Raw genomic sequence first — 26,922 nt, forward strand, 5'->3', positions numbered from 1 at the left:
GTATTACGCTTGTATGAAAGCCCGGCGAATTGTCGGCGGGGCCTCTGAGGACGAGAAAAGAAAAAAAAAAAAAAAATCGACAGCAGAGTGGTGGGCGGGAAGTGAACTGAGAGGTAAAGCAAGACGGTAACGCAAAGACCAGGTCGATATTATTCACTTTGAATTCATGAACGGGATGAAAAAAGTGCAAAAGAAATATGCAAAGCGTTCGACAGCTTGCCCGAAAGTTACGATAAAATTCCGTTTTCCTACCTCATTTTAAATATCGTTCGCATCGACGTGAGGCCACGTGTCGGAAAATGATTGCCCGGCAAGGCGTTGTTTTCTCGCTTCACAGTCATCGCATTGCACCGACACGAAAAATTTCCACCGCCGCCGTAAAGCGGACTCCCAGAGCAGGCGGTTGCGCAATGCGAGAGAAAGTTCATCCAGAGGGCCGCCCAAATTTTGTCGCCTTCTGGTTGGTCAAAAGCTTCAAGCGCGAAATCGTCGAGCGCCGAATCAAGTATTTTGCCGATGCCGAGTTTCATCGCAGCTCTCCGAATAGACTTGAGCCAATTTTGCGCCGACGCCTGCTCAAGGAGTTTGCCGCTTTCATCGGAGGTGCGAGTAGCAGGACATTGTCCGCGTGCTTCGTCAAAAACAGATCCTGTCTGGAGAAACGTGCGACTTCGATAGCGTGACTGCCGCCGAACTGCGGTCGGGGACGGAAGAAATTCCAAATTCATGCCAGCCAGCAATTTTGCAGCAGCGCTCCGATGTCGACAGACAAGCTTTTACAAAAAACCCTTTTGAAAATTTTTTCAATTCCAATTTGAAATGAAATTCAAAACCAACTTCTCAATGCTGTCCAAAGTTGCTGCAGTCGATAAAAGACTGAAACCACATCACTGCTTTTGTTGGTTCCGATATCGTGATTGCGCAATTCACCAGAAGATTTTAACACTCCACGGGCCGCAGCAGCACCAGTTGGGCCAAAGCGGCTCTAGCAGGTAGATATGACCAAAAATCGGACGCGGGTGGGAGAGAGCAAAAGAGCCCGCCGGGGAGGCAGATTATTAAAGTTGGCCAGGTAGAGTCAGTCAAGCCCATCATTGAGGTGAATTGATGTGATTTCATGCTTTGTTTGCAAGATCGCTCAGACCAAAGTGCAATGAAGACTTTCCCGCCACGTCGCATCGTCCCGATGGGTGCGCGCGGGAGACCTGATCATATTTGGGAGCGGGGAATGCCGCTAGATTGAAAGAGCGCGTTCTCAGCAGGGGCCTCGCACACAAAGCCGCAGATTGAAGCCCAAAAGCCGGGGAATTGCCGATTTGGGAGGGGAGCCCGCGAGCGGGCGCTTTCGCATGCGCGGCGCCTAAAGTGGACATGATGAGCTGTGTTTAAAGCGTCCCGGAGTGGGCCGGCCCGCCGCGAAATCTCCACGCTCGGGAGGCGGCATTGATTGATCGTGCGCGTGTGCGTGTGTGTGTGTGTGTGTGTGTGTGTGTGGTGTTCACTTTGCCAGGATTATCCGCACCAAAGTCCAGCAGCAGTTCCACCCGTCCCCCGATGGATCCGTCACGCCGCTCTCCACGCCGGGACACACCATAGGTGAGAGTTCGGACTTTACGGAAAAGGACAGGAGAGCACGGTTAATGTTCACACTGAGGCCGTGTCGGGAATCGTTCGCTCTTTCGCAATACCCCTTAAATCACTCTCCAGACTTTTGTCATGGACTTTTTGATGTCCGTTTTTAGTGGACATTTTAGTGACACTATAGGTTATATACAAATTCCAAATCATTTGCTCACTCTCTACTCCTGAGCCACTATGCAGTGGAACCCCACTATTTGCGGGGTACAGGGGCTGGGCCCGGCCCACGGAAAGCAAAAATCCACATCTAATTGATGCTGATTGTAATTGCGTTGAAAAAAGATTTTTGCTAGGTCAAATATTTTGGAGTAACTGTTGCGTTTGTAAATGCTTTTAGGTGCTCAGTCTTGACTTGTGTGAAGCACATTGAGTTGTCTTGGCTTTTTCGTGACTATATACAGTCGTCCACTATGTAAAAGTCTCTATGTAGTGATATGGGATTTTTTTTTTTTATATATAGCGGACTAGATAGTTCACGAAAAAGTCCACTAAAAACTTTGTGGTAGTGATCAGGGATTTTATAATAGTGGAATATCTAGTTCACAAAAAGTCAATTTAAAAAAAAAACAACAACATACATTTCAGAGACCCATGCTGCCACTTGGCCAATTTTTTGCTTCGACTTTGACGGCAGCAAACTTCAAAACAAGTAGCACTTTGGCATATAGTGAACCGTTCTTCAAAAAAAAAGAGGATCCAAGCAGTTTTTTTGCCCCCCCCCCCAGTGAATTTTACTGTCAAACTAAACCTAAAACAAAGAGAATTACATGTTGTGCATTTTCCGCAACCACACAACTTTACCTTCGAAAAGTCTGCTTAGCTTAACGCTAACATCATCAACGGGCTAACAAAGCAAACAGGAATATTTTGACACAAATGGTGAAGCAACACACAGGGACAATATTACAATCCTCACGAGCATCCATCGTTTCCTCTGCGCAAAAACATGACCGCATCTCACTGAGCAGTTGTCTCCTTGGTGCATTTATTGATCACATTATTGAAAATGAAACGTGGCGACAAACGCGTTGAAGAGTATTACAAGCGGTATGCGTTGGGGGCACAATCGAGTGAATGGGGAGTTATTCCCGAGGCGGGCTGACGGACGTTTTCCCCATCAGTACCCAGCACAGCCTCCCCGCCTGTGACCAGCGCCTCCAACGACCCCGTAGGATCCTACTCCATCAACGGCATCCTGGGAATCCCCCGTTCCAACGGCGAGAAGAGGAAACGAGACGAAGGTGAGGAAAAGAGGACGCGGGCTCCCTTTCAAATTCCCTCTCTCGCCTCCCCGGCTGACTGTCTGCAGTTTTTGAGCAAGGCGGCGTTGAGGACGAAGGCCGCGTGTGTTTCCGAGTGGCATCTCCGGTGACTTGTTACGTTGTATCAGGCAGGGCCTTGCGATTCAATCTAGTTTTTTTCTTTTTCTTTTTTTTTTTTTTTTTTTTTGGGATGCAATGTGTTTTACCACGCGTCTCTATTTTAGAGCTTGCTCATTCCGTCCTGCAACAAGGCATCAACAAACTAACCAGCGGCAATTAATTGTGCTATTTTTAGACAACAGAATATGGAGCTTATTAACAAAATGGCTACTTTCCGGTTTGGCAAAGAAAACGTGGTGCAGATACATTCAAAGATTAAGCGGAAGGCAAACCGGTCCGAGCCAGATTTTCTCATTGTGGACACACGCTGCCCGAGGGCTAATAGATTATTGGACGTGCAAACAATTGGCTTTTTTAATGCCTGTGAATTAACATGTCCCCAGTGGAGACCTGAACAGGTGTAGCAACAGAGCCAGAGTGTGTGAGTGTGTGCGTGTGTGTGCGTGTGTGTGTGTGTGTGTGCGTGTCAACATTTTCTGAAGAGCATTTGATCAAAAAGGACAATTCCCTCATTTATGTTTCTGTCTCTTTAGTTCTCTGGACTGGCAACCACTTGGACGGAAGGAAAATAGGACATTGTAAGTTGAAGTCTTTTTTTTTTTTTTTTTTTTTTTTTTTTTGGTCAAGTAGAGCACTGCACTTTATGTTCTTGATGTTTTTATTTGTGTTTCTTTGCCCTTCATGGGATGAATTAACTGAGCTAAAATGAATGTTAAATGGGTATTTGACTTAGCATGCCGGTCAATATAATCCAGAGGAAATAATTAAGCAAGTGTGAATTTCCATCAATGGTGCATAGAGTTAATGACGGAAATTGCGCACACATTATTAGCGTTACTGTAAAACACCAAGAATAGCACTCTTGGGGGAAAAAAAAATGAAAAAAAAAAATCCAAATCAAGGGGAGATATTATGCAGGGGGCTTGGTAAGAAAAAAAAAAATCAAGTTAAAATGTTTACCAGTTAAAAATTTTTTTTTTTTAAAAAGCACATTTCAAGTTATATATTAAAAGTATAACATTTAAAGCAGTTACAAACAGAGTTAGAGACTTACAAGCAAAGTAAAGAAACAAAAAATAGCTTATTAAAATGACAAAGTCATTCCAGTGCAAGAACAAGATTTTCTAAAACAATTAAAAAAAAAATACTTTGAAAGGCATTACATCTAATTCATTGTTACATTTTGAATCTTAACTCATTCGTATTATTCACCCTGGTAATAAAGTATACCAACAAATCGGGGGACGGTATTACACAACAGTACAGGGGGGGAAAAAAAATGCTTATTAAGGGTGATTTTGTGAGGGCGTATTATACCAGGGTGTGTTATTCACAAGATTTTCACGGTATGTTATGTGTTTTGCCGCATGCATATTTTTACCGAAAAGCGCACACGAAGGTGACAAGATGACGGTGTCAAGCTGAAAATGACGCGGTCACGAAGGGCTCACAAATGAGCGGCGATCATTTTCAATGAGGGGAAAAAAAGCTCACCCAACATGACCTTCAAGTGGCATGTTTTGAGGGAGCAGGGTCAAAGGCGGATGTATTTTGGGATTTGTGCAAGCACATATATGTATGCAATAAGTGTGACAATTTGCACCAGATTCCCCCCCCCCCCCCCCCCAATGCTCTACACCCAGCGAACATGGTGACATTTAAAGGAATTTGCAATTCTGCAGAGAGGAAGCTATTAATTCACAAATTAACACCCACCCCCCTTTTTCTTCCCCCCCCCCCCCTCGCTCTATCGTGGATGTGCAAGCTATCGAAAAGACAAAAGAAATAGCCTTAAGGGGAGGGGAGAGAGAAAGAAAGAAAAAAAAAAAAAAAAAGAAAGTCTCCAACCCTATCTGCGGAGAGATTGGTTTGCATGTCTGCGAGCAGCGATAGCAATTACGACAACGCTGGGAAGAAGGTGTCCTTTAGCCCCCGCCGCCAGCGCCAGCGCCAGCGCCGCCGCTCCGCTCCAAATCTATCCATAGCCAGATTTATTTGTGTATCTCATTACAGGAAATGGAATGTTGCTCCTTGCCAAATGCATTAAAAGCAAAGTAGGGAAATTAGCCCGTTGTAGTCGCGCTCTCGCTTCTCAGTCATTTAACTCTGCATCGGGAGTGGATGCCAAGAGGATTAGGTGACAACTGCTGTGCCATTGTCACACAGTTCCACGGGCTCGGTTCAAACAATGACTACGTAGGGGTTTTTAGATAGTGGACAACTATATGGTTGAGAGTGATCTAAAATGATCTATTGCTAAGTGGTAACCAAACTCTCTCTGGAGGTACCTGAATGAATCACTGTCCAAGTACAGTTCAGTTGTATTTAACGTTGAGGTAAAATACTTTCTTTTTGGAATTGCTTGTGTTCAAACGTTCATTTAGGTACAATTGGTATGTAATGTTCAGGTGCCTTACATTTGAATAAAAGAATTGCATTTAAAAAAAAACAAAAAAAACTTTTTGTGATATTAGTTAAAACAGTCGTTATGACTGTGTAAAAATAAATAATTAAATAGACGTCTTTGGCTCCAATCTTGTGGCTGTAAAAATTCGATATAAAAAAAAAAAAAAAAAAAATCAACCTGTAACAAATTTTTTAAAAAATCAACGCGCCTGAGAAAAAACAACCAATCAGAGGCAATAGGTGCGATTTAGGAGGTGTTGCACATTCGTGGGCACATTTAGTGTGATAGTACAATAAAGGTGCTTTTTAGGTCAGCGTGAGGCCACGTGGACTATTTAGTCCATTGAAAATGGACTTTTTACTTTACTCAAAAGTCCAGTAAAAATCCCTGTAGAGTGATTATTGGAGTACCCTTTATAAAGTGATTTTTTTTATACAGGGAAGGACTGAATTTTGATATCGTGGACCTAGATAGTTCAGTGATTAGCAACTGGAGAATAAGTCAATGCTTCCAAACGCATTCATCATTGCTGTCGCATAATTACGACGTACCCGATCAGCGTCGGCTAGTGGATCTTCCATAATAAATATTGAACAAATAAATCATCAATAACAACGCTATATCGGCAAAGCGTCACGGGATGTACGGTGACACTTTGCAATTTTTCAAACAACGAACGTGACACCCGATGTGCGCTCGCGCCCCGTAGTGGTACAGCTCCAGCTGCTCGCATCCAGAAAATAAAGTTGGGAGCTCATTAAAACGGGAGACGGCTTCATGTAGATTTACCTTCTACGAGCGTACTCGGGGGGGGGGGGTCGGCCAGGGCGGGTTGATGTGACCTCAGCTTTGGCTCAGCACATCCTGAATGGAGCCCAGCGGAGCTCTCGGGAGGACAGGCCAGTCGGGAGCTACGGCGATAAATCAGAGAGAGAACAAAGGTCATAACTTGTGATTGTAGCGCGGCTGCAGAGGAAGCTGATGAGAAAATGAAAATACGGCCTGGCGGGGTTGTTAAGTCGTGACATAAAAGAAGGAGACTGTATGCGGGAGCCAAGGCGAACTGATTACAGGGGTCCCTGTTTTGATTTGTTCGCATGCGATATTCGGCCGTGTCGGATGATTGTACGGGGCGTGTGTAGCTTTTAACACGGGCGACCCGCTGGCCGAGTTTAAATCAGTTAGCGTGTGGCTTTTAACCTGAGCCTCCGCTTGGTTGGCTAGCCAAGCCAGTCCATGACAATGAGTCAATAGCGGCGCGCTTCGGAAAATAAATGCACCCACGGCAAAAAGAGAAGTAAATAGCATCGTGAGCGCCATGATGGGAGGAAGGGGGAGAAAGGGAGGGGGGGGGGGGGGGGGGGGGCGCAGGTATGAGAGGGTCGGCAGAGCGTAACATGGAGACAAGAAGAGGCCACGGCGTGAAGGGGGGGGGGGGACACAAAAGGGTCCCCCCCTCCTCCCACTTCTTCTTATCAACCCCGTCTTATTTCCGGGTTTCGTGCGTGTTAGCCGTTTGCATGCGGCAACGCGGCGCGTCGTGACACAGTTGTAAACAGCGGCACCCTTTACGAGACAAACACACTTAAATATATATAAATCTTCATATACGGGGAGGCAATTCGCCGGATGGAGAAGGAATCATGTCAGGGAAAAGTCAATTATGGGCAGCGACGCTGAGGATTAATGGAGCGACGCATTACTCAGCTTGAAGGAGGGAGAAAAAGGCAAGGGGAATAATTATGTTTCCACAAAAAAAAAAAAAAAAAAAAAAAAAACTCTCAAATGCTAAACGGCGGACTGGTTCAGGAGAGCCGAGCAAATGAGAAGTCGTATAAAAGCAGGACGAGAAAACTCTCTGTATGGACATTTTTAATTTCTTATTTCAAGTCCCACTAAGGTAAAAAAAAAAAAAAAAAAACACACCAGATTTGAGTGCAGCAAAGATTTTTGAGTAGGGACGTAACGATTAATCGTGGATCAAAATGATCCACACTGGTGCACTGAAAGGCAAGCATGGTAGCAATTTTTTTGGGGAAAATCGAATCGGAAATCGCTAACTGAAAATCGAAAATCAAATCGATTCAGGGCTTGAGTGAATCGTTACATCCCTAGTTTTGAGAGACTCCAAAGAGTTGAGTTTGATTATTTGTCATGTGTTGAAAATTGAAACGATCGACCAAAAGTAGCGAGGACTTGAGGTCGACAGAACCGCTTGAATAAAGAGTGCGGGTGGTGGTATGCGTGGTGAGCAGAGCACGAAGGACTACATTGGAGATAGTTTGAGCTGCGTAAAAAATATTTCTGCTTGTATCAAATTCAAATTCGGCCGTGGGATTTAAAGCGGACGTCTAATTAATAGCCTTCTATTTTTCTTCACATGACGTTGTGCGTATTAGCCCCTACTTCTATTTAGATTAACATCCAGAGTTGAAATTAAATAGGGGGGGAAAAAAAAAAAAAAAAGACGCGAGTGTAAGCATCAAGCAGCATCTTGACGCCTGCTGACAGTCAGTAAACTGGCTGATGGTGCTAAATCGAATTAATAAAGCTCTTAAACATGATGTAACATAACAGGATCTTAACAGCCCAGGCAGTGCTCGCTCTCTCTCTCTCTCTCTCTCTCTCTCTCTCTCTCTCTCTCTCCCTCTGTGGCGCTTCGCCCTCCCCCCACCGTACCCACCGCTCTCATTTCCGCATCAGAGGTTTCATAAATATAGCTAGCTTACAGGGAAGCAGTGTTCACCCTCTGGGTATACCACTTTGTTTGTGCTCCCCCTTCTATTTCTTCTCTAAATGCAGAAGAAGGGGAAGAGAAGAAAAAAAAAGAGAAAAATCAACAAATGATCCACAATTTGTGATGATGCCAGCTATCAGCAGCGGACGGACGAGGAAAAGGCCCCGTGACGTAGGACGGCCGATGATTTACAGCGAGGCCAGTGTGGAGGAATTCATTTGCCTTTCAAACGAGCTCCCCGCCTGGTTCTCCCCTCGGTTATCTTATCAGAGAAATGTGGAGATGAAAGGAGGACATAAGAGCGCCGCCGCGCCACCGCAGGACATTTCCATCCCCCTCGGGGACAAAGCAAAACAGAGCCGCGTTTGATAGCGTTGCCGTTAGCCGCGGATCGATGCGGGTGCTCATTTCTATTTGTCTCCAAATTATTCACGCGTTTGTTAATGTTGTGCGAGCACTTATCGTGACTTCTCATTTGTAAATATTCAGTTTGGCGCGTGAGTTGTTGAATGTGCGTTTGTGGCTCAGCAGGCTGGGTTTTTTTTTTTTTTAGACGAATGTCACACGCCGGTTGAAGGTATCCACACACGAGGTTCTCGGGTATTCGCGTGTGTGGGAAGGCCATCCCTCCTCCCTCCGCGTGGAGGGAGGAGCGTCGCCGTCTCCGTTGAACGGGAACGAGCCAGCTCCTGTTTCAAAAATTTGGAAATTGAAAAACGGAAAACAAGCCTTCATCTGATCTTCCATAGTGTGTTGATTTCTCACAAGTTGGGAAACAAAATTCGACGGTAATTTGTTTGCTTCAAGATTGTTTTACCTCGACGATCTTCTCCAGCTGCTACCTTTTTGCGCGGACGTTTTATTTTTACGCCTTTTTTTTTTTGTAGTATTCAATGCAACCATCCCAAAAAATTGGCATACAACATTGAACATATCGTCACTGTCCTTTTTTTTGCATTTTTACGTTAATCGGGTTTCCGCATTACAGTCACGAGTGGAATGAGTAACAAGCTGATCATGAAAAATAAAATCCACGCCTTACTTGTTACAATAAATTTGTTGGGCATTGACCATACTTTTTTTTCCCAGTCGATATCATTGACAAAAAATTCCAATAAGAAATCCCATACGGAACAAATAAAGATTCTTTCCTAAATTCTTTGCATGGACGTTTATAAGCCTCTTTGCCGATTGCTGCCACAGCGACGTAGAAGAAGTCGTAGTAGCAGAAGAAGAACGTCTTCGAAGACAAAGCAAGCTCGGGGGAAAGAATTGAAGAAGTCGTGGTAAATGCAATGTGAAAATCGCGCATATATTTGTGGATCGCACAAACATAAAAGCCGAAATTTCAAGTGAGCCCGGCTTATTGTTTTCGCCGCGATTTGGTGTTTTTTTTTTTTTGTGTGGGTGTTTGTCGGTGGGAGTTTGAAACACTGAAAGTATCCATCTGCTCTACAGGGGTGATCAAAGAGGGTTATTAACGCGCGTTGCTTTTAGGGACGCCGTGTGAAAGTGGCTGTTTTGACGTGTCTTGTTTTTTAATCTGGGCTTATCTCCTCTCACGCCGGTGTTAAGACGGAGAAACACAGTCAGCCGGCGCTGTGGGAGTGATAGCGGGGATACCTGCTGAGACACCCACAGGGGATTGCAAAAACCACAGAGAAAATGAAACAGAACAGTCAATGAGACGCGCGCGCGCGCGCGTGCGTGTGCGCACACGCCGACAGTTGGGCTTCACACTCCACTTGACACGCTGACTGTCAAAAGGATGAATCTGATTTATTGCAGCCATCTTATCTGATACATGTCAAACATCAGAGCCTAATGGGGAGTTTTGAAAATGCATGATTTACTGTTAATTCCACTCAAAGGCCGAGTCTGTCATTTGTATTTCATTTTTTTTTTTTTTTTTTTGTCACGCTACAAATTTGCCAGGTCTTCACATGCATAATTGGCGAAACAGATGAAAGATGGGAATGAATTTCAACTTAAAAATGGAAGCGGAATTGTCCACAGAAATTGGACCAGCAAAAGTGTCTGCCGCGATTGATTCTGTTTGGCTCTGGTTTTTTTTGTTTAGTTTTTTTTTCTCCCCAAACAAGCTGATATGAGGCAATTTACGACTCCATTTTGGGCTCAACCACAGACAGCAATGTTAGTTACATCATGGGAAGATGACGATAGAATATTTGACTAACTAGTGGGAAAGTACAGACTATTTGAGTTTAGCGCAGCACTAAATTCAATGCTAATCATAGCTATTCAACTACTCAATCTGTCTGAATTGTGTTATTAAAATGAGGTCCGCATACTGTATTTAAGTCACCCGCAGCTCATTCTGCATTTCATGAGGATACCCGCTCCGGTTATGGACCAATCGCTTTCTAAAGTATGCCATCTTGCGGCCATCTGTGAAATTACCATCACGCAGTCTAACCTGCCTCTGCGCAGATTTAGATGGTGCTAGACTTAGATTAGTCACAAAAATCGAGCCAATAGCGTTGAACTGGGTTTTTTTTTGTTTTTGATCACTTGTGCGTAGCTAAAAGTGATGCAATTTTGTGTGGGACATTAGTTCCCCCTTCCACAATATGTAACGGAGCACTGAGTTACATACATTAGTTATTTTTACCAGCCTCCTTCGTATCACTGTATTGCGCAGTTACTGTAGCTAGCTAGCTAAAAATACATGCCACAATTTACAGAACAATTTGGGATTCTCATTCAAATTCCCAAACGAGGAGGTAATGACACGGACGAGCACGCCGGCCGTTCGCTGGCTAAGAGGAGCCCCCTGTTAGCCTTTTAGCTTGCGAGCTAGCAACTTTCGTCACGGCATAGAAAGCCCCATGACAACTCGGGGAGATCTATTCCGGCCACAGTAGGCTTTAAGCGGATAAGACACGTAAGCTATGTGTAGGCGTTAGATGCTAGACAAAGTAGCATACATTTTTCGGGGGGTAGTTTCAGGCATTGGAAACTACGGTTTCATTTTTCATGATTTTGACGCTTCATTTTTATAGACATTGGCAAGGTTGTGAACGTTGCAAGACATTTCTATTTTTCAGGGACTTTAAGCGTCAGACATAATGACCGTGTCAACGTCACAATGGTTAGCTAAAATTCCCTGAGTAAAACCACATTTTGTTAAGCGTTTCCGACCATATAGTGCTGATAAAACCGCTATATAAGTGCACTCCGTTTAGCATTTTTGCATAACACTGCAAACAAACAAACAAAAAAACACAAGCCGTTTGGTGGAGGCAAGAAAAAAATAAATAAAATGGCTCTCCCGTGTGTACCGCAAAACACAAGTCAATACACTGTATTTTCCCCGTAAAACACAGCCATCACGCCCTCTATTCCGTCCACACTTACACACACACACACACACACACTCACACCCAATTGCCGTTCTCTATTCCATTCCCCCCGTGGATCTATTTCTTGGTGCGAGCCAAGTTCATCCCCTGGACTCAGCCATTGAAAAAAGGTCAAGCAGCCGAGCAGAATGGCAATAACGCCCCTGAAATGGTACCATCAGTGGAACATGATTGATCAATTGAATTCCATAGCACAGAAAAATGTGGGATTAAGTAGAGTATTATACGCACAATGAGTTGAGGCATGCTGTTCATTCCAAGTTCATTTCGCCTCCCTCCTCCGCCGGCAGATCAGGCAATCAATAGTGGACTTGCATATCATATATCAGCGCCGGCTCGCCCAGGAGAGAACATAATCTGCTGCAAATTTAGAATGACAGATTTGTACGGGAGCTAAGCCCTCATCCGCTGTTGGCGGAGGAAGGGAGGGAGGGAGGAAGGGGGGGAGGGAGGTCGGCGGGAATGCCGGCTGGATGGGTTACCTACAGGATTTTTTTTTTGTCTTTTTCTTGGGGTCCAGGATGTGATGAGTGTGCGGCGGCAGTTGTCGAACGGGGTCAGAGATCGGGAAAAGGCGAGGGCTCATTTGTTTATATAGAGGGTGAGTGTGCGAGGAAATGCATATGCTTGGCCCGGGCGCCCCGTCGTCTTTCGGACCTCACTCCATTCTGCTTTCGGGGGCGACAGGCAATATGCGCTGGGTGCGGTGGCAGGCGGCGGGGAAGGAGGGAAGGCTAATACGTTCACCGGGAAATAGTAGCGTGAAATGATGGCTCGCCATTCGCCGCTGGCACAATGGGAGGCTGCGCACGGGATTTGCCGGCAGACTTTTGCGTGAGAGGCCATCGGGGACATAATTCAGGATTACCTCTCGCAAACACATCTGAAAGGCTCTCGCACGCGACGCTGAAACGCTCTCACACGTACCTATGAAACACTAGCAGATGCTACTGAAACTCTCACGCGCACTAGTATAACTCTCATACGCACTCCTGAAACTCTCACACGACTGATTTTTTTTTTCCTCACTCGTGTCACTATTGAAACACTCTCACACTCCACAACTACTAAAAGGCTCTCACGCAGACTGTTTTTATCCACGGAGACATGCACTACAGAAATGCTCGTGAACGCACAGCTTAAAATGCTGTTGGACGCATAACTCAAACGCTCTCACACACACATGCTAATCAAATTCTTTGATGACCACTATTGAAACAAACGCACACAATATTGAACGTATAAACTCTTGAAACACACTCTCAGGCGCCAAATGGAATGCTTTCATACATTATTGAAACACACACACTACTGAAAGGCTCACACAATAATGAATTGCTCTCATACACACTATTTAAATACTCTCACGATTACTATTAGAACACTCTCACACATAAGACTGATTTTTTTTCTCGCTCATACACAACTCAATCACACACTACTGAAATTATGCCACTATTTTCCTCACTCATACACGACCGAGAAGCACTCTCACGCTACTCAAACGCTCTCACACTCGCTCCTCATTTTTGCTCATGCGCACTACTAAAACCCTTACACATGACAACTCAAATGCTCTCACATGCGACGGAAACATTATAACACACACTACTGAAAAACTCATACACCACTAAAAAGCTCTCACACAACTACGGATTTTTTTTCTCTCAAACTACTGAAATGTTCTTATACGCGACTTTTTTTTTTTGCTCAAATGCGCTACTTAAATTTTCACAGCTCAAATGTTCTCACACCCACTGACAAAATGCTCTCTCATGCATCCACACACACACACCTGTTTTGTTGTTATTCACACACACTACTGAAATGCTCTCAGGTACACTACAAGTGCATTTCAGTATACTATGAGCACATTTCTGTATATTCTATGATGACGTTTCAGTATGATGTTTAAAAAGGATATCAGTAGCGTATAGGAGAGTACTTCGGGTGGCCGTGTGAGAGGTAATCCTGAATTATGACCCTGACGGGACCTCACACTCCCCTCCACCGAAACAGGCGCTCTCCTTTGCAAGTATATATTTGCGCTGAAGGTAATCCATCAATTACCATAGACCTATCACATGATGACCGTGCTGATGGCGGCCGCCGAGGAGAGCTGGAGGACGCGGGAGCTGCTCGAGTGTACGGGGCGGAGTAGGGGTAGATAAAAAAAAAAAAAAAAAAAAAAGGCAGACGCGCAGGTTGTTCCCCCATCGCAATTTACTGCTGCTGCTCCTTGTGCCATCACTCTCACCACCGTTTTGCTCCAAAATACGTTTGCCCGGTGCTTATCTCACAAAGCCTCCCGGGGATATGCTAGGCTGAAAGCCTCTGTTAAAAAAATAAATAAATAAAATCAAATCAAATGTTTCCTTCTGGCTGAGGGTTGAGTTGCTTGTCACTGAGGCGCTACCTTCAAAGGCTTTGCTTCTGAACCCTCGGCTTTTGGGAATATACACTGCTTAGCCCCGGGACACATTGGCCTCTTCATTCTCTTCACTTTTTTTGGACAGTTGCTTCACAGTTTAGTGGGCAAGAACCTTGGTCTGAACCTTTTCAAGCACCTCCACGACGAAGAGAGAATGCAAGCAGGTCCTGCAATCGAAGCAACTGGACTCGTCTTGTTAGTTGAATTTGTGGCGTTTGGGGAAAAAAAAAAAAAAAAAAAAAAAACACACACATTGGCGATGAATAAATGATGCTGGAGAAGACTGATACCGTTCCTGATGCAAAATTTTGTAAATTCTCAGGCGGTTCTGATGGCTCAGGCCCGGGCAGCGATTCTCAGGGCAGCGTGGAGAGTTTAAGGAAGCACCTGCGAGCGGACGCCTTCACCCAGCAGCAGCTGGAGGCCCTGGACCGCGTCTTCGAACGCCCCTCCTACCCGGACGTCTTCCCCACTTCCGAACACATCAAACCCGAGCAGGTGAGCCCTGCGTCTGCGGTTTTGCACCGCGCCCCGGGTAAGATCCTCCCGTTTTCCAGCTGCATGGAAAACCTACAGCCTATTATAGCGGCTAACCTTTATTTACATGAATCCCAGAGTTAAACAACAAGAGACTATTAATTTTGCCGCGCGAACTCTACGTGGGTGCCCAGGCAGGCAGCCCGAGCGCTCGCTGCCCTAATTGAGTTCATTTTCATCTCTGTGCGATCGCTGGGAATTACAGCGCCGATAAATCAGGGGGACAGCCCCGCGGCCCGCTATACAGTCCCTAATGCAGCTAATTACCAAAGTGATTTCTACGGCAAGATCAATACCAAAACGAATTGGAAATGACTTGCAATCACAAAGAGCAGTGGAGAAGGTATTAAAAAGGCAGGAGGAAGGTAGAGGAGAAAAGGGGGCTACAATGGCGTCAGAAACGGGTTATGAAAAAATCAGTTTTAATTTAAGGCAATATTAATCAGGTTGCTTTGCACTCTGCGTGCGCCTCCTCTCTTTCTCCCCTGTTGGCAACACCCCCTCCTTTTCTTAAACTGCTGAAAAGGTGGGGTACACTTGCTATTAAGGGGCTTGTCTGGTGTCTGCGTCAGAGCATTAAAAAGCCATTTTGAAGAGGCCGGGCTCAATAGGCCTCATCCCTCCCACACTTCTGGCAGCCATGTGGTCGGGTCATTCAGGCCCCGCCGTGCTCGCCACTCGCCCGCCCTGCACCCATCCCGCCGGCCCTGCCCAGGCACCCGGCCCCGCCCCGCCCCGGCCCGGCCCTGCCCATGGCTCATCTGCATGACAAAACGGCTCTTGTGCTGAGGAGGCCCGGCGGAATAGAGAGGAACATCCAGCCTAGTGCCAGGGAACAGTTGTAAGCAGACAATTAGAGTTTATCTGGGATAGAGGCGGACAAGGCCCGGGGTCAGCGGCTCGCCCCTGAGGGACCCCGTCCCATTGAGGCAAACAGATGCCCTCTGATACAAGCGCTGTGCACACACACTTATCCCCTTGAAGAAGAGGCCGGCCAGGAAGTGTCATCACACCAACCCGAAGAAGATCAATGCCGTTCGTTTCAAGGCGAAGGACATGCACACCTATGTGAATTCAAGATTCAAATACATTTGATCAAACCACTTTTAGGTGTCTTAGCAGCAGAGCACAACAAGAGATTTTTTTTTTTTTTTTTTTTGGGGGGGGGGGGGGGGTTACTCTCCTTTAAAAACCACAACCACATGTCTCTCCTGCAACAAAGCCCTGAATGTCTCCTCCCTTGACTGGTCACAGGGATGACTGCAGTGGAGCACAAAGCGCCAGCTGACACCCCGTCTTTTCACTCTTCTCCCAATCCTGCTCTCATCCCGCTCTGCCTCTACTGCCTGCCTTCCTTCCTTCCTTCCTTCTCCTTCAGACAAGGCCTAATGCATGCACAGCCTACATCATAGGTTCTCGGTAAAAAGCGAAGCCAGCACAGGCAGGAGTGTTGTCACAGGAACCTTCCGGAAGGAATGGCAGTAAGAAATCAGAGGCAACAGCATTCCCGAATAGGTCCACAAATTAGGGCTCTCTGTAAAAGAGCCGAAAATGTATATCACGGTGTGAACTGAATCACTTGGAGGTAACGGTAGCCTATATATCGCCATATAAACAGAAATGTAGAAATTATAATGAAAGTAATTCTGAATGGGTTAACTAGTCCCTTAGCAAAGCTCTGCTGATTTTAAAGAAGTAAAAACATCAAAGATAATGCAATTTTGAGAACATTTTCCATGCAGATTTCAAAATCCATTGGTGCAAAATAGGGCAAGCAAACACAAATAATATTGCTTGTGTCACTATTTTATATGTAATACGTTGATATGATTTTGGCCTTATGGTAGCAGTGTAGCAAGGTCCCCCAATAGACATTTATTTTCAACATGAGTACAACGGACTGAGAATTCCGAAAATCGGATGATAGGTTCTTGATGAATTTAGATTTTTGTTTGGGGAAAGAAAAAAAATGAAGAAAAAAAAAAATCAAATGTTTGTTCCTGAATGTATTCATGGAGGATTTTAAAGGGGTCTTGAGTGTTGATTCCATTTTTTTCTTTTTTATTAAAAAAGAAAAAAGAATAGGAATAATTGAATTAGAAAATGACTCAAACATGGTGGCTACTTCTTGGCTTCTCCTGGCTGACATATGCGCTAGCATAATGATTTATTTCCAGTTTTCAGACGTGTGTGCTTGCTGTGTAGCTGTTGTGTTATTTTCTCTGCAGACTCTTATTAATTGACCTGCTAATTTGCTGTTCATAGTTGATTACTCTCCAGTGTAAATTGTTTCCAGTCAGACTCTTGTTTAAAGTCAACGGTACCATCTAAGGGCTGATTCTGGTGTTTCTCGACATTTCAGGATCGCTTAACAGTTAGCATACCTTCTCATTCTTTTCCGGTTCTCTCTTTTTGATCAGCGTGTCGCATGATTAGCTATTCTTCGTCCTGCTTTAATAATAACGATACTAAGTTGACAGAAATGTAACTTACTGTATCCGCTGTCGTGACTTGGAGGAGTGACTCCGCATCCTAAATGAACAGTGTTTAGCTAAGCTAGCGAGCTAGCTGCAACTCTTAGCTGTTGCAGAGCAAGTTAGCTTAGGCCTTGCCTTTTACCAAAATCCTGTTTTAAGTACCTGTACTTCTACTTAAGTACATTTGCCACCTCACGCAAAGATGCAGAGTTCCAAAATAGCTTCACAAAGCAACAATGACAAAAATAAATACAGTATATAGGCCTAAAAAACACAAACCTACTCTAAATCTGATAATACACATATTGAAATACACAAAATGTTTCATCACCCATTTCAGGCAATGTTTTTTTTTTTTTATGTCATTGTTTTATCTGTACTGAAGTTTTAGCGCTGAATTAACAAATGCATGAAATATGGCCATAATGGCATTTATAGTATGTTGGCATTGAGCACATTAGAGTGCTTCAAAAAAAATTGCATTTCATAAATAATCAAATAACAGACGTAACACAAAGATGGGGGAATAAATAAATAAAATGTCTAACATTTCTAAAAATAATCTAAATGACTATATTTCATGGGAATAAGCGGTTTGGAGAACAAACGAATGACTAATTTTAGAAAGCAGGGACAGGCAATAAATGCTATTTTTCCAGTGTTCAAACTGATCTTTTAAATCGCATTGATTCCATAAACAGCAAGATAAATGTGTTACTAAAAAAAAAAAAAAAAAAAAAAAAAACATCTATTACAGTTCATTTCATTGTGTCTTTACCCATTTTATTTCCCAGGGACGCAAATGGCACCTATTGGGTGGAATGGCCCCCTCAGTTCCCAATGTGAAATGAACCTTTTGTTAATTGTATTTGCTGTGTATTCACCCAGGCGAATGAGTACTCACTTCCGTCGCTGAACACTGGCCTGGAAGACGTGAAGCCGAGCCTCTCCAGCAGCGGCAGCTCCGACCTCGCCTCCAGCGTCTCCCAGAGCTACTCGGTTGTGACAGGTACAGTCTGACCGGCACGCCATCCACCGTGCACAGTAAACCAACAACATTAACCCCGATACTTCCGTTTATTGCGCTCCCCCCGCCCCCCCTTCCCGAATCCCCCTTTGATCGTCAACCCATACAATTTTCCGAAAGCGCTTTTTGTTGTTTTCCCACTGACGTTCCAACTCATTCCATTTTCCATTAAAGGGGCCTTTAGTGTGCACTATCAAGGTAGTAACAGCTGATGACTAAAAATAGTGTTTATGGCTTCCAATAACACAGCATGATAACAGTGATAATTAGCCATATTCTTGCACATTAGAGATTAAAGTTTAAAGCTTAGGAGATAAACACAACTCTTTCCACGATTGACTATTTTCCAACCTTTCACTCCTACGCGTATCAACCTCCCTACTGACTACGTCTTCCTCGTGACATTTTCCAGGGGTGCTAAATTGTTACGACCAGATGAAGTATTTTGCCTTCGGAATACATTCAACGTCGATATGATCTGAGCCGCTAAAATCCTATACAGGGCCCTTTAACATGCTGCCGGTGTTAGCGCTGGATCGGGCCGCTAACAGATTGAGGCAGAGCACTTCACGTAAGAGACAGCTGCTGTTCTCGCTGCGACACCCCACTTGTCATCAAAGGCTATGATAGCCTGCTGATTGACAGCGGCCGCAGTATAACAGTGGCTGGCTGCCTGCTCTCATTGTGAGGGGAAGAGAGTAAGACCCTCATAAAGATTAAACGTAGGGGAGAAAAAAAAAAAAAAAAAAAAGGAGAATTGCTTCTAAAGATCTGCGGCACAGGTGTCCAAAATATCCTCCCAGGTCCGTATATGTAAAAAAAATAAAAATAAAAATAATTATATAAAAAAAAAAAATTTAATATGCAAGGGCCACTTTGAAATTAAAACAAATGCATCTAGCAGTTCTAGAGTATTTTGATATTTTAGTAACAGTGGTGCTTTGAGATACAAGTTCCATTCATTCCGTGATGATAACTTGAGTCTTCTCTCAAACCGTTGTTCCCCAAGCAAACAAATGAAAATGCCATTAATCCTTTCGAGTTTCCCCGGAAAGTGTGTTTTTTGTAATGAGCAAAGTAGCGCTTTATAATATTCGACTAAAAACATATTGTAATAACGAAATGATTATAACTTAAAGATTTAAACCGTTTGTACATCATGATTAATTAATTGTGTGTACTTAAGCCACCAGTATAATACGATCCAAAAAGACTTTTTTTCAACAATTGTAAATAACTCAGTCATCTGCAGTAACTAATAGTTGTATGCAGAGGATAAAGAATATATGCGTATGAATTTTATTATCTCATCTGCCCTCACGTGTTGATGCACCCACCAGAGGGATGCATTATGCATTATGTGTTAGCATTAAGCTAGCAGACTTGTTTTGTGGTTGTTACAACATGCACAATGTGTAATTTTCTTATTTAAAAGTCAACTTTAAGTAGGGGTGGCATTAGGCAGCACTGGATATGCCACAAGCTGCTAAAAAAATAGACGGCGGGGCCGCAAATGGTTTGGACAAATCGGATCTACGGCAGGTAGCAGGTAATGGCAGGTGCGGCGCAATATATAGCTTGTCGTCGCCGTATCATATAACCGCAGTCAGGATTGAACTGTGGCTTCTTAGAGGTTTTGATGGCTGCTGCTTGATTGAAATATTGTTCCATTGTGGCAGTTGAGGTGCCTTCCCACGAGAGGTTAGGTTTTCCGGGAATAATATGCTAGCCTTTTTTTTTATTAAAAGTCCCATAATTGTGCGGCGGACGTATGTGTGTGTGTGTACGAGAAGGACAGCATGATTGAAAACTGCATCGGCCCGTCTCAAATGATCCCTGCAGCCCCCTGGACCTTAACCCAGAAAAGAAAGACCCCCTTTTTCCTCCCGAGTGTGTGGGAGGTGGATTTGCCGAGAAAAGTTGGGCCTCAGGAGAAGAAAGGTGCGCCGCCCATCCCCCCCCCCCCCCCCCAACCCCACCCCTTCGTCTTTTCTGCCGGACCTTTCCTATGAAAGCGGTCTCGCTCTGGGGAGCACACGCATAGCAGGTGGCCTCCAAGCCACCTGGGGGGCCCGGGGGCCATAGAATGTAAAGGCTTGATGATAAAACTCAGTTTCAAGTCAACAAACCTTGATGCGGTCGTTTAAAACATTAGAGATGTTCAATTTCAAATCGCTTTTATGACTTCATTTTTTTTTTTTTTTTTTTTTTAAATGCAAAAGATTGATTGGCTGTACGTAGTTAGTGCATGATATTAGCAAATAGGAATGTATGCCAAGGCTGGGGGAAAAAAAAAAATACTAAATTACCTCGCTCACTTAGGCTGGCATCCAATTATCAATAAATTATTCTCCCGTACTGGAGCGGCAGCAATGAGATTATATTCATTCTTGAAATGTTTTCTGCTGCTAATTAAAATCCACACAGTTATTGATCTTGTTGATTTTTATGTCCTGGAATTTGCATAATCTATTAAAGATGAATGATTAATGAATAGCTGAGGTTTGTCTTCCAAGGTTGCAGTAGCAACGATGTCCTCTATTTACCTGAATACTCTTAAGTGGAAGCAACGGTTTGTTTGGGAAGTGGCGTCTTCCCCTGCACGCTATGCATCTGTGGAGCGATCTTTTCAAAGGATTTACTAAGATGGACGCAAAATACCGAAACATGGCATTTTCATGGCCCAAAATTGTGTTTGCGGCGTATTGTCTCTGTGGTGCATATCCAATTATTGATTGGTTGAATGTGTTTGCCAAAATTTGCTTTTATTTTCCAGTTGGTCTGGGCGGATTTGTCGCACGGCGATCGTGCTGCGGTTGAAATATGATCTAAAGTCGGGGTCCCCAACCACCAGTCTCCGGAAACAATCGATGCGGTTAGCCTAGCGTTGCTAGCATCGGCCAGTCCAATCACAGTTGTTCTGAAAAGATTCAGACCAGTGGCAATGGGACAACAACTGAGCACTAATGAGAACTTAAATTCATACACTGCCAAAACATTTGTATATGTCTTTTCACAATCCAGCCATTCAATCCCAGGATTTTATATATATATATATATATTTTTTTTTTTCAAACGTTAGAGTAAAAGAGGGTCTGAAAATGTCTGGCAGTTATTCTCTACCGAGCGACAAGCACCAAAACTGGCAAGAGCCAGATTGAATTGATACATTGAATCACTCAAAGGAGTTCTCCACAGAATCGATGTGGGGCTGCTCCAATGTGATCTGCCCGGGAAAGGCGGGACACTCAGTACAATACTTGATGCTGATTGGGCGACGCGGCAACTCGTGCACGCCTACCAAACTTGTATTTTGACCAATCCCCGGCAATGGATGAAAATGTCGTCTCCAGCATACGCCTTGCTTTGACCAACTGAGTCTTGCTGAGAACGGTACAGATGGCACCATGGTGTTGAGTGATAATTGTCGTTTTTTTTTTTGTCGTTAAACATGCGGATAAAGGGCGACGACATTGACTTTTTTTTTTTTTTCCCATCGTACCTCTTGTCAACCGAGAAAAGTTTCCCTCACTCGTCAGCAAAATGGGCGTCGGTCAATCTATCAGAATGGCCACCCCTGGTAACACCAAATCCACCAAAAGAAAGAGTCCTCTTTTCACCAGAATTTTTTTCATATGGTCCCTCTATCTCACATATTTTTTTCCTAGCGAGAGAGTATGCCCGAGAACCCAGAGATCACTTTGTCTAACATACGTAAACATGAATATGTCCTCCAACAAACAGGTGGAGAAAAAAAAAAAACAGAAAGTGGTTGCTTGTCCAAAGTTCCTCGGAGTGTGTTTAAGGATGAAATGCTCACTTGAGAGAAGACTACTGCGGCAACACATCACTCAGAGGGCGGCTGTAGGTTCTTAACAGTCCATTTCTATGGTTGACGAGGTCTGCGGACGGGGCGATGGTTGCGCCGCCTCGACAGATGTTAGAGAACTCTATAGCATCTCTGCTCCGACCGAGACGCGTTTGTTGGGGAGAAGGGTCCCGAAGGACCTCCAGTTTATCTTCCATCTCCATCATCAGGGCGTGTGATTTGACAGGCTCCCTTTACCCGGGGCTCGGCCTCGTCTCCAGGACAATAAGCAACACCGTGTCTGATTAGTTTCAGAGTTCACTGATCTCGAACGAAGCGTCGGTATTGCTAAGTTGTTTGACAACGCTTGCTCGGCTGTTGAGAAAACAGAAGCCCGCGGTTGTGCGTGGGGATGCTTGAGATCGCAGACAAGCCAAGCTTGGCAACCGTTCTCAAAAGTTGGGATTCAACTGCATGTCTGTTCTGTGATTGAACTGCAACTTGGATATTTCGGGGCGGCTGCGGAATCAAGGATGAGGGTGACGATAATGAAGCTCAAGGTGAATGTGACCATCATTTCTGACTAGAGAAGTATAACGGCTAACACGATCTGTTCAGCGCACGGATCTTTGAAATGTGCCCACTTTGAAAGCGTTAAAGAGACGAGATAATTAGACGAAGGCAGGAGAGTGCGTTATTGCGATAATCCGTTAAGACGGACTGCGCTTTCTTATACAGCAAATGTGACAGACTCGGGATGAGCCAATTAAACGAAGGGCTCGCTTGTTACAATATGCGCTTCTGCCACATATTCACGTCAACCACGCAGGAATGATTTGATCACGGCGGCAAAAAAAAGGGCGCCATTTCTTTTGTACGCTGAAAGTATCTGAAAAAAAATTGTTCTTTCAATTGATGAAAAAAAATAAAATAAAAATCAGGTCTTTCTGTAAAAAAAGAAGTCAACCCAGGAATGTTCTTTACAAAAATATGTTCTATGAGCCTCCGCTAGTCAAAATACGGCATTCTGATTAATATTGCGTTTGTGGGATACGAGTTAAGCAGCAAAATCCAGCCATTTTGTCACTCGCTGTCGACTGAAAATGACATCACCATCGCTCAGGTAACAACCAATCACGGCTCAACTGTCTTCTGAAGCTGAGCCGTGATTGGCCGTTACCTGAGCCCAATTGTGATGTCATTTTCAGTTGATGGCAAATGACAAAATGTCCGCCCCCTCCTGAGATTTCGCTGCTTAATTCGTATCTCACGAAGACAATATTTTTCAGAATATCAAGTTTAGACTAGTGGGTCTGCATTCAACATATTATTGTAAAGAAAATTTTAGGGTTGACTTCCTCGCTTCTATTGGTCTAAATGTACTTGGATTGGGTCAACGGTCAAATTACTCGGACTGAATCTGACTTAATTTACTTGGGTTCAATAAACGTACTGTAATTTTTTTCAATGTAGCACCCTTCATTCATTTATGCTCAGTTTATTCAAACTAACCCAGGTGAAATTCACACCTACAGACAATTTCAGTGAACCTACCACGTGTTTGTGGAATGAAGGATGAAACCAGAGTACTGAGAGGAGAAACCCCGCACAGGCAGAAGGAGAAGATGCAAACGCCACATAGAAAGGCCGAAAACCGGGATTTGAACCCCCAACCGATGAAGTCTCAGCATAGAAACGTGATTATCTTGTGTTATGCCAACCCGAATGAATCGATTGCACGTGAAGTCGAACCAGGTGCCGTGCAAATTTGAAACATGAAATGATCGATTACCAATGACATGTTCGATTAAATTGCCGCCAATCCTGAACGCGCATGTGCAGAATTCACAGCACTGGTCCAGCTGCACGAAAAGGGACGTGTAAAGAAGGATAAAGGAGATTTGGGAAGCCCACTGCGGGATTGTATGGGAAAGCAGTCGGTTACATTGCCCGATTCTCTGGCATTAGGTTGATAGTGCTGACAGGGCCGTATTTCCCCCCTCCATAGAGCAGCCCTTATCTTAATGAGGAATCGCAACACACAGTCTTGTTGTAAAACAACAATGATGTGGGGAAGCAGCTAATGAGCCTATCATGGTGTCGGGGAAAAAGCCGGCCCTCCCCCCTCCCCCAGGCCCCAGCCAACAGAGGAGGCTCTGCGGCAGACGCGGAAAGAGTCGACACAGAGCGTACATTGATTGCATAGGTTGGTGAGGCAAAGTCGGCCCAAATGAAAGACGCCGGGGCTCATCAGCCAAATGAGATCAAAGTGCGCGCTTCGCTGTTGTCTGCAAGCCAATGGTTGCGTTATTTGTCGGGAGGAAGCAGCCGTGAGATGATGATGTATGAAAAAAAAAAAAAAAAAAAAGCATTGGGGAATGCTTTATGTCTTTTAGTTTGATTGATCAGGCGCAAGGTGTTGTTGCAACGTTTCGCCCCGGTGTATGTTTCCGCCTCGTTGGAGGAATTACTGCTGAAATGGCAAGGTATGCTCGTTTATAGAGGATTGTGCCGAATCGACATATGTATGAAATGTATTTAAAAAAAAAACAAAATAAAAACTAACTGTTGAGTAATCTGCATTAGAGCGCCTCATAGTACAATTACGGGTATTCTAGCTTACTCTAGTGGTACGTGAAAAAAAAAAAAAAAAAAAAATCACAGCCCAATTACAGTTCAGTTGTATTTAACCTTTTAAGGACTTGCAAAAGTATTATTTTAATGAATACCGAGACCTACTTCACTTGAGTATTTTTTGAGGTGGTGCATGGAGTAAACGGTTTGACTGCTGTAGACAAAGCGGCATACATTTGTGTGTCAGATTTGATTGACGGATAACAGCCGAATGGGGCGTGGTTTCAGCGCATTGAGCGGAGACAACGGCTTGAGTTTTCATGATTTTTTTTTTCCCCCCCATCAGTCAAATTTGGCAGGGTTGTTAACGACACTCATTTATTTTCATGGCTTTTAAGGCGGATTTTTCTTCTTGAAAGAGCAGTCCCTAAAGCTAAAGCTTTATAAAGCTAATAAAGCTACGCAGGCGTCCCTAATGAAGTGTCCCACATGCATGTGTGTGTCCGTTGCATGTCCGCATCACCTCTGCAAAAATGCTTTCCCCTTGTCTTTTCCACCCAGCGGAGCCTCGCCCATCGCGTCCGCTTCCCATGTGCTTAAAGCGGGCATCCCATGCCCCCTTCACCCCCTCCTCTGTCGGGGACTCGTCCCTAGCTGACATCTTGTCCCAGCAGTCGAGCCTCTCTGTAGATGCCTCTACTCCCGGCTACGCTGCCCGTGGCCCTTGCTACGGCCACTATGCCAGCCAGCAATTTATAGCAGGTACAGCTTTAAGGCCCCATATAACCCAATCCAATTTGCATTCAATTATAATAACCAACCCATTAATTTTAGATTTATCCGTATCTGCCAAGGAGAAGCACGCAAAAAAAAAAAAAAGGCCCTACTTTTTTTTTTTTTTTTTTTTTTTTTAACTTTTGTTTATACAGAAGCAATACTGCTTCCCGCTCATTAACACTAACTACCCTCTCCCCCTGTTTCACCCTGCTTTTCTCCTGCTATGACCTCTTGCTTGTCTCCGGGCTTAACAATGGTGGACCTTCTTGCCTCGTGACAGGCCCAACGTCTGAGGGGGCGACAGGAGGCCAAATTGGGGAGAAGGTTGGGGAAGGAGGGGCCGTCGCAGAGGCATGGGGCTGATGCCTCGGTCCTGTTTTGGACCTGTGGCTCCGTGTCCTGTGTGCCCCCTTCATCAAGCCAGACCTGGTGCTGTCACATTTAATTAGAGGGCTGAATGTGGAGTGGAGATCAGAGAGTGCTCTCGGTGGCCTGCTGTCAGTTTTAAAGCCGCTTACAACGCTGGCTTATTAACGTCCTTGATGAGAAAACGTCATCATTTGAAAAACTGGCCCTCAAAAGTCACGTGCGTGATGCCCTGGGATACACCCATGGTGATCTGTCCAACGCATGTTCTCAAGATACGGTGAATCACGGGGCATAAGGTTCAAACCCCGCCGTGAGAGGTGTAAAAAAAATTAAAAAAAACATGGAAAACAAACTTTAAAAATGATATCTCTCACATTGTACATGCCATTAAACTTATTCAAGCACACTTAAACTCATCAAAACGTGTTTTAAAGTATTCCTTAATTGCATTAGAAATAATATCAATCGTAAAGTATTCCTCAATTCTCACTCTCGTTCTCACGGTTCTCCAAATAAGAGGCAAAGGGTGCTTGCTTCAAGATGTTCATTTGTCAATCCCATTTTGCTATTAAACGGACACAAAAGAAAACTATCCATTTGTATATTAAAACACCAATATTTTCGACCAAACCATATAATTGAATCAATGAAAATCCACTAGGAGAGTATAACGCAAAACAGAAATTAGCATTGCTGTACAGTACCTGCTCCGGTAGACCTCGGCACTGCTCAGCATGTTACGGCATCACGCAGTACTGAGGACCACCATATATTCCTGTTTCTGCACTCCCGGTTTCACCTATTTGTGGATTTTTTTCCGATATCTTTTTTAAATATTTGTTTCTATTTTAATTTTGGGGGTTTGTTAGGGGGAGTTAACCGGTGTTCTGGGGAAAACAGTGTGTTTTTTTTTTTTTTTTGTCAAAGTATTTATAACGGCATCAATTATATGCGGATTTTCAATCTTCAAGGGTCAGCTCAGTCCCTATCTCCCGTGAGGTGAACTAGGTGCGCAACGGTATTTTCAGACGTTCCTATAAATACCCAAAACAGTCTTTTAGAAATCCGTAAAAAAAAAAATGTACCATGCTACAGTCTACAGTTGCGACATGTCTTTAAATTGGCCACCACATTTTTCAAACGGTCCAAACTGTGTTTATCAAATTTAAAGCTTTGTAGCTTTGTTGGTAATCACTTCTTCATCCGAGCAACCTTTCATTTCAAAATATTGTTCCTTTTGTCATTTCTAAGCATGAGGTATATTTCGACAAAATCGACTCTCATCATATTCGCTTGCTAGCATGTGGTGGGCGAATAAAATGATATCAAGTAGAAATAGGCTGTTCATTTCTCACATCAATACATTTGTCCAAGC

General features: G+C 44.1%; 1 protein-coding gene and 1 long non-coding RNA gene across 4 annotated transcripts in view; one reads left to right on the top strand and one right to left on the bottom strand.

Annotated features, from left to right (window-relative positions):
* The window catches only part of LOC147140163 (uncharacterized), a 97,818-nt gene that overhangs the window by 12,748 nt on the left and 58,148 nt on the right, over positions 1 to 26,922 (bottom strand). For both annotated transcript variants that reach the window (XR_015088561.1, XR_015088563.1), the window contains exons 3-4: positions 6,217 to 6,338; positions 1,523 to 1,609 (exon numbers count right to left, since the gene is read on the bottom strand). This is a non-coding gene — a long non-coding RNA (uncharacterized LOC147140163). The remainder of the gene's footprint in view (positions 1 to 1,522; positions 1,610 to 6,216; positions 6,339 to 26,922) is intronic.
* Positions 1 to 26,922, top strand: part of pax2a (paired box 2a) — a 37,734-nt gene that overhangs the window by 5,744 nt on the left and 5,068 nt on the right. For both annotated transcript variants that reach the window (XM_086044399.1, XM_086044397.1), the window contains exons 4-8: positions 1,511 to 1,596; positions 2,760 to 2,879; positions 3,554 to 3,598; positions 14,301 to 14,476; positions 17,881 to 18,001. In XM_086044399.1, the coding sequence (XP_085900525.1) occupies positions 1,511 to 1,596; positions 2,760 to 2,879; positions 3,554 to 3,598; positions 14,301 to 14,476; positions 17,881 to 18,001 (548 nt within the window). The remainder of the gene's footprint in view (positions 1 to 1,510; positions 1,597 to 2,759; positions 2,880 to 3,553; positions 3,599 to 14,300; positions 14,477 to 17,880; positions 18,002 to 26,922) is intronic.

Source organism: Filicampus tigris, chromosome 11, assembly GCF_054856515.1.
Source record: "Filicampus tigris isolate MCC_2025a chromosome 11, RoL_Ftig_1.0, whole genome shotgun sequence".
Taxonomy (NCBI): domain Eukaryota; kingdom Metazoa; phylum Chordata; class Actinopteri; order Syngnathiformes; family Syngnathidae; genus Filicampus; species Filicampus tigris.